This window comes from Oncorhynchus tshawytscha, linkage group LG15 (assembly GCF_018296145.1).
Source record: "Oncorhynchus tshawytscha isolate Ot180627B linkage group LG15, Otsh_v2.0, whole genome shotgun sequence".
Lineage (NCBI taxonomy): Eukaryota > Metazoa > Chordata > Actinopteri > Salmoniformes > Salmonidae > Oncorhynchus > Oncorhynchus tshawytscha.
The window spans coordinates 2,116,649-2,124,384 of NC_056443.1; the positions used below are offsets into that span (position 1 = coordinate 2,116,649).

At 45.1% G+C, this 7,736-nt stretch overlaps 1 protein-coding gene across 1 annotated transcript; it reads right to left on the minus strand.

The window, feature by feature from the left end:
- Positions 1-5,116: 5,116 nt before the first annotated feature.
- LOC112267812 (malonyl-CoA-acyl carrier protein transacylase, mitochondrial) lies at positions 5,117-7,507 on the minus strand. The gene is made up of 5 exons (XM_024445949.2): positions 6,826-7,507; positions 6,500-6,587; positions 6,178-6,395; positions 5,840-5,977; positions 5,117-5,544 (listed from the first exon to the last, which is right to left on the minus strand). Exons 1-5 carry the CDS (start codon positions 7,315-7,317, stop codon positions 5,272-5,274), a joined length of 1,209 nt encoding a protein of 402 aa, XP_024301717.1. The 5' UTR covers positions 7,318-7,507; the 3' UTR covers positions 5,117-5,271.
- Between the last annotated feature and the right edge of the window lie 229 nt (positions 7,508-7,736).

Below are 7,736 nucleotides of genomic sequence, written 5' to 3' on the forward strand. Positions count from 1 at the left end.
ATTAGCATTAATACTATTATTCATTTAACAGTTAAATAATTCATAGTATCTTTATTACCTATATTTTATATTGTATTTATTTTTATTTGCCAATTATGTTGCCGCTCTCCATGTTGTCTGTTGTCTGTAGCTTGTGAGGTATGGAAACACTTTGTTGCTTTTATGAATTTTGTCTTGCTGCTTTTTGTTCTATGTTACTCTGTCTGTATGCTATGTCTTGCTTGTCCTATGTTGCTCTGCGTGTGCTCACTGTTCAATGATTGTCTATATTGTAATTGTTTTTAATAACCTGCCCAGGGACTGCGGTTGAAAATTAGCCGGCTGGCTAAAACTGAAACTTTTACTGAAACGTTGATTAATGTGTACTGTCCCTGTAAAAAATAAAATAAACTCAAATTCCATAAACTCAAGACTAATGACAAATCCATCCTTTCATTGGATTGGCTTGAGACATTACATTTGTAAAGACATTATGTAACATTACAAAATCAAATGTATATTTTAAGATGACAAAACAAGGAAGCAATTGTTTTGCGATGGTAGCCGTTTGGTTGATTTGAGTAATGTAAATCCACCATTTGCATTACGACTACCTCTCCAACAGCACGTGAGCAGAGAGACAGAACGTGAGCAGAGAGACAGAATGTGAGCAGAGAGACAGAACAGCTAGGGACAGGTGAGCAGAGGGACAGAACAGCTTAGGGATAGGTGGGCAGAGGGACAGAACAGCTTAGGGACAGGTGAGCAGAGGGACAGCACAGCTTAGGGACAGGTGAGCAGAGGGACAGAACAGCTTAGGGATAGGTGGGCAGAGGGACAGAACAGCTTAGGGACAGGTGAGCAGAGGGACAGCACAGCTTAGGGACAGGTGAGCAGAGGGACAGAACAGCTTAGGGACAGGTGAGCAGAGGGACAGAACAGCTTAGGGACAGGTGAGCAGAAGGACAGAACAGCTTAGGGACAGGTGAGCAGAGGTACAGAACAGCTTAGGGACAGGTAAGCAGAGGGACAGGTGGACAGAGGGACAGAACAGCTTAGGGACAGGTGAGCAGAGGGAGAGAACAGCTTAGGGACAGGTTAGCAGAAGGACAGAACAGCTTAGGGACAGGTGAGCAGAGGGACAGAACAGCTTAGTGACAGGTGAGCAGAGGGACAGAACAGCTTAGGGACAGGTGAGCAGAGGGACAGGTGGACAGAGGGACAGAACAGCTTAGGGACAGGTGAGCAGAGGGAGAGAACAGCTTAGGGACAGGTGAGCAGAGGGACAGAACAGCTTAGGGACAGGTGAGCAGAGGGACAGAACAGCTTAGGGACAGATGTGCAGAGGGACAGAACAGCTTAGGGACAGGTGAGCAGAGGGACAGAACAGCTTTGGGACAGGTTAGCAGAGGGACAGAACAGCTTTGGGACAGGTTAGCAGAGGGACAGAACAGCTTAGGGACAGGCGAGCAGAGGGACAGAACAGCTTTGGGACAGGAGAGCAGAGGGACAGAACAGGTGAGCAGAGGGACAGAACAGCTTAGGGACAGGTGAGCAGAGGGACAGAACAGCTTAGAGACAGATGTGCAGAGGGACAGAACAGCTTAGGGACAGGTGAGCAGAGGGACAGAACAGCTTTGGGACAGGTGAGCAGAGGGACAGAACAGCTTTGGGACAGGTGAGCAGAGGGACAGAACAGCTTAGGGACAGGCGAGCAGAGGGACAGAACAGCTTTGGGACAGGAGAGCAGAGGGACAGAACAGGTGAGCAGAGGGACAGAACAGCTTAGGGACAGGTGAGCAGAGGGACAGAACAGCTTTGGGACAGGTGAGCAGAGGGACAGAACAGGTGAGCAGAGGGAGAGAACAGCTTCGGGACAGGTGAAGAGAGGGACAGAACAGCTTCGGGACAGCTGAAGAGAGGGACAGAACAGCTTCGGGACAGGTAAAGAGAGGGACAGAACAGCTTCGGGACAGGTGAGCCGAGCCAGGGGTGTGTTCAACACTAAACTCTCTTGTGTTTCACATCGAGATGCCTAGTAAAAACTGACATGACATGCATTAATGTAGGTCACACACACACATACGTGTGTTTATTTTCTTTATCGCACACACACACACACACACACACTGTATCTTGAAACCTCACTGAGCCCATCCTGTGCAGTGAATCCTGAAGATGACATCTTTTCAGGATGACGAAAGTTTCTGTCCACTGACCTGAATAATCTCCCCGGCAACACACTTCTGATCACATGACTCAATATTTACACAGGTAGATAATTATGGGCGTTACATTTATTATGACCATAGTCACACACACAGCTAGGTGCACTGACTCACCTGTTAGCACACACATACACAAAACTGTTGTCCTGACATGGCTTCCACATGATTTATGTGTGACACCTGAAACTCATAACATGTGTGTGGCAAACTATTTTCTTTATCAGAAAACAAAATGGTGGAGCACAGAAGAGAGCGACGCCGTGCCATTTCCCTCAGGGCTGGACCTAGTGAGGTGGACAACGTCACCCTGTCTGATGTGAATCTCAGGTAGAGGCTACGTCACCCCTGTCCTGACCTCTTGATCAGTTTACACAGACGATATGAGATAAGAAATTGTTACATTTCACTCAAACTCTTGTCAAATCCAATTTTATTGGTCACATACACATTTAGCTGATGTTATCTCTTATGTCATATAGACATTCAAAGGAGGTATTCAAACCCTTGTTTTTTCCTCCATTGAAGTAGTCACTAATTTGAGATGATGGGTGAAAGCAAAATGGTTGAAACTGGACACTTTGTTGCTACCCAATCACTGATTACCTCAAGGAATAAAGAACGCATTTCTAATGTTTTGTGAACATCATTTCCGTCCTTCCGTCCTTTAGGATCCATGCCAGGGCTGCCCGGGCTACAGGTCGTCAGCTGGCAGAGATGGGTGACAGGCTGGACCGTGAATGGGCAGAGAGACTCCCAAATCAGTGGCCTGTGCCACAAACTCTCCATGTGACAAGTCCTGCCCATGCCCTGACTAGAAGCATCTACAGGTGAGAGGGCTCAAAGACCAGGATGTATTGTGCCAAACAACTAGTAAATCAGTGCTTATTTTGCACATAAGAAATATTTAACATGCAATTAATGAAGATAATATGGTTAACAAAGATCTCATGTAACTCATTATCAGGGGGATACAAGGACAGCTTTGGGGAGTGAAGAGTTTGCCCGGCGTGGCCAAAGCCTGGTTGGTCTCCTCTGTCCACAGGCAGGCTACACAGAGAGCAGAGGCTTGGGAAGCCTGGGTAAGAGCCACTAGCACACTTCCTATACCTACAGTATATACTTTTCCTCATGTGCATTGGGGGTAGGGGCTAAGGGTAGATTTGGGATTGGGAATAAGTCTCTTACTACTACTCGTGTGTTGTTCCTTGCCCCTACACAGGTTTCCAGTATTGAACCTCCTAACTACCCTGGTTGGGCCAAAGCGACGCTTGCCACTGTGGCACTGGTAGCCACGGCAACCATTTGCACTGCATTGTGGAAGGAGTAGAAAGGCTAACCGTTGCACTGAGGGGGCCTTGAGCTGGACTTCTAGCTACAATGTTCTGTGTTGGACAATTTCCTAATTGAGTGAGATTTTTAAACAATTTTTACTATAGACTTTAATTTAAGAAAAAATAAATGCAGTGTGTGTTTTTGATTGATTGTGCTGGATCACGGTTTTTATAGTCTTATCAACTTATGCATGTTTTAAAGACTGTTGCTGGTCTGCAGTATTTTCTATGAAGATTGGGCCTGTTACTGGTTAGACATTTAATTGCCACAACTATCTTATGTAGCTTATCACACCATTAAATGGAAGCTGTAAAAATATTTTTTAATGACTTGAGGAAAAAATTAAACTTGAGAAAACCAAACTGACTTGACTCTCATAAATACCAGGTATTTATTTATTGGTGCAAGGTCACTTGAATGAGTTCATATGGACAAAGTCATTTCTGTCACATTGAAGGAAGTATACTGTAGGTAATGTATGTGTGTCTGTCTTTAGTACTGATTTACTCATTTTGGGTGTCATGACGTGGCCCTCTTCGGATATAGCAAGCACCAACTCTCTCTCACCACCTCTCTCTTCCCCCTACACCCAGACTCTTATCTCAGATGTATATTCCTGGAGGAGCCTCTCTCCCTCATGCAGTATAGAGAGAGAAAGGTTCACAGTAGAACTTCTACCTCACAGAATTTGAGAACTAAACAATATCCATGTTTTGGAGAATGTGTAACCGGATCTCATTGAGAGACAATACAGCCACATTACCATAACTCTGTTTATACAAGAGTCTCCATTATGATTTGCATCTAATTATTGTGTAAAGATGAAACTATGTGAAATGATGTAATGTGATTTTAAAATGTTTAATGAAAGAGAATCCAATTCCCTTTCAAGTTAAGTCATTGGCCCGCCCCATGAGCACAGACGGTGATCTGGCGTCATAGGACAGCCTTTTCTGCTGTTCCGAATAAAAACCCCACCTAGAGAAGCCCACTTCAGACAAAGCGTACCTCGATTACCTTAGAGGGCTAAGGTTTGAGACGGACGATTCCAACAGAGATTATGACGACACACTGACCGTAAATATATATATATTGATTGCAATTAAGTGAGCGTTCGTGTGCAAAGGATTAGCATTTCAATTATTATAATTATCAACTGTGTAGTGTCTGTCTTTCCCGGCCTTCTCAGCCACACCCACTTCCTAATTTGTCTACCAAGCCGTCATACCGGTTTAGCCCACTAGGGCACATCCCCTATCATTTCCTTATAACCGTATCTACTCTTTTATGCATTTGTGATTTAGTTCGTAAATAAATGATTAAGACAATTGATGTATGGATGATTGATAGTAAAGGCTGGGGTTGTGCAGATAACCAACGATTTACGACGTTCGGAATGAGACTAACGTGAGGTAAAGAATGATTCATTAAAAAACGAATTGATCAGATATTAAAATATCTGAAAAGTTATTAGGAAAATTATAACTTTAATCTGTAGATTTTCCTTGGTGCCCTGACTTCCTAGTTAGTTACATTTACATGATTAGTTTAATCACATAATAATTACAGAGAATTGATTTGATAAAATTAGTCTTCACTTTAATGATGCTAAAGACACGACATGGGTGATTGTCAATGGGTGTATACTGTACAGTATGTAGACTGTACTGTATTGATACGAGTCTCTCCACAAATCCATGAGTCCGGTCTTACTCCTCAGACCATAATCCTCTCAGTCATCGTGGGTGGTGACGTCCACATGTGTGTAGCTCTTGTAGGCCTTCATGTTGCACTTCTGCAGCGTGGCCCCCAGCTGCTTCCCGGGGCCCACCTCGTAGGTGTGGGGGAAGCTCTGACCCTGGGTCCTCTCGAACACCTCGTGGAGGGTCTGCTCCCACTTCACAGGCGACACCAGCTGCTTGGCCAGCTGCCTGCGCACGTGGCCCTCATGCATGTAGCGCTTGGCGTCCACGTTGGAGTACACGTTGATCTCGGGCCGACGTACCTAAGTTGGGATGGGTAGAGAGACGGGTTTGGTAAAGGATTTTTCCACTCCTTTACATTTATTTTGGCATTTATGGAGGGAAACTGTAAATGTTTTTAAACAGACTTATACAATTGACAATCTGTCTGTGGCCCATGTTAGGAATCAAATCTTGTAAACTCCACCATACTTCAACCAACAACTGGAGATATTCTATACTTGACGTATGCTGTGTATTGTAACGTCCTGGCTGCACAGTACATTGACCAACTGGAAATTGAAAATATATTATTGACTGATTGATGAAGTTCCGTACCTCCACCTGTCTGAGGACATCTCTCAGGGGCTCGGTGGCAGACTCCATCAGCGCCGTGTGGAAAGCCCCACTCACCGGGAGCGGCCGCGTACGCAGGAAGTGAAGTTTCCTCGAGTTCTGTTGTAGGAAGTCCAGTGCCTGAGGGAGGACAGGAGGAAGTGTCTGACTCATTCCCAATGTCAATTCCACCCCTAGCCCCTTCCCCTAACCCATTTAGGTATATCTGAGAAGTAGGCCTATTGCCTGCTTGACTCTGATCTCAAATACATGTGAGGTACGTAAATCCAGGATGTTGTGACCCAACTTCAAAGAATAATGACTCCCCATCCATCCACTACCTCTTTGTGGCCAGCGATGACTCTCCCGTCGGGGAAAAGGTAGTTGGCCACGCTGCAGACGGGCTCCTTGATGCCCAGGCTAAGGCAGTGCTCCCTGGCTTGCAAACAGGCATATTTGTACTTAGCCTGGGGCCGTCCCATTACCGACAGCATGCCGCTAGGGATCAGCTCTGACGCTTTCTGCATGGCCTCTGCCCGCACCTTCACCGCATACAGGGCTGTAGGATGAAAGAGACAACAAAAAAATATGGCGACTTAGAATTATTTACCATCCGTTCATAATTAAGTATAGCACAGCATTGGATAGACTGTTGAGGCTCACCTTCTGTGAAATCCATGGCACCAGAAAACACAAGGGCTGCAAACTCTCCCACACTAAATCCTGCAGCAGCCACACAATTCTCAATGGCCTTGAGATGGATGAGGTCGCATATGATGGATGACAAGATGTGCGATGAGTTTTGTTTGTGGAGAAATAAAAATAATATCATTAGTATAAAACATCAGGGTGTCTTAGGCTGTATAGTTAAACGTATTTCATGTATACTTTGCCATTAAATGCACACTTGTAACTATTTAAATAAGATGCAACTCACACAGCATCGGCGCATAAGCGGCTACAGACATGGCAACTACAGTGTGGCTTACCGCTGGGTTTTCGTGGTTCAGCCTCTCCACAGCTGCCAGTGATGTGACAAACACGGCGGGCTGACAGTGGACTGTCTTCATCAATTCCTCCTCTGGTCCATCTAGGCACATAGACAGCAAGTCGTAGCCCAGTATCTTCTGCGCGACGGCAAACATGTCCTTGACGTTTCTGTATTTCAGAAGCCCGCGACCCATACCCACGACCTGACTCCCCTGCCCGGGGAAGAGCAGCACAGAACTCTCGCTCGGTTTCCTTTTGGGTCTCCGTTGCTCTTCCTCCGTGAGCTCATTCTCAATGAGTTGGTCTTTGGTCTCGGGTGATGTTTGTGTCCCGTTCTGTGAGCCATGCTGATAGGGGTTGTTTGACACTTTCCTGCACAAGAAGGGAAATGACCTAAGCTCCGTTATTGAAGATGTCCTCATATTGAGGAGAGTAGCGCCTCTCATGTTGACTGATACACCTTTTCGCAGGACGACAACCTTAATGTGCATAATATTTCCACATGCAATCCCTAAATTTGGTGTCCACTGAAGCGGTTCGTAAGTTTTTATAAGTTTACGGTACTCATATTATACACTCCCTGAGACTATCAATCGACGCAGGGCGCAGCCATATTGTTTCGGAGAGAAAAGTCGCTTTCAAATGACGTGGAACGACGGTCAGTGTTTGGGCGCGTTGCAGATTCACAAGATATCACACAAATACGTCACATCACGCCAAAAATACTCACATTGAAATAGCAATCTTTAGCTAGAAATATTGCACGTGATTGTTTGAATATTTTTTCATTGCTTGGTAGGCCTACTTCCCTACACAAACATGTTCAACTTCTGTTCAAGTTCAACTTCGAAAAAACATCAACCTCAATATACTGTATAATACTATATGTGACATGGACATTATTAAGACA

Bases quoted from the DNA above. Each gene is read 5' to 3' on its own strand.
- LOC112267812 (XM_024445949.2), bottom strand. From the start codon at position 7,317: ATGCACATTAAGGTTGTCGTCCTGCGAAAAGGTGTATCAGTCAACATG. The intron at 6,588-6,825 runs GTAAGCCACACT...ATCCATCTCAAG, and splicing joins TGAACCACGAAAACCCAGCG to GCCATTGAGAATTGTGTGGC. The intron at 6,396-6,499 runs GTGAGCCTCAAC...TTCATCCTACAG, and splicing joins TGCCATGGATTTCACAGAAG to CCCTGTATGCGGTGAAGGTG.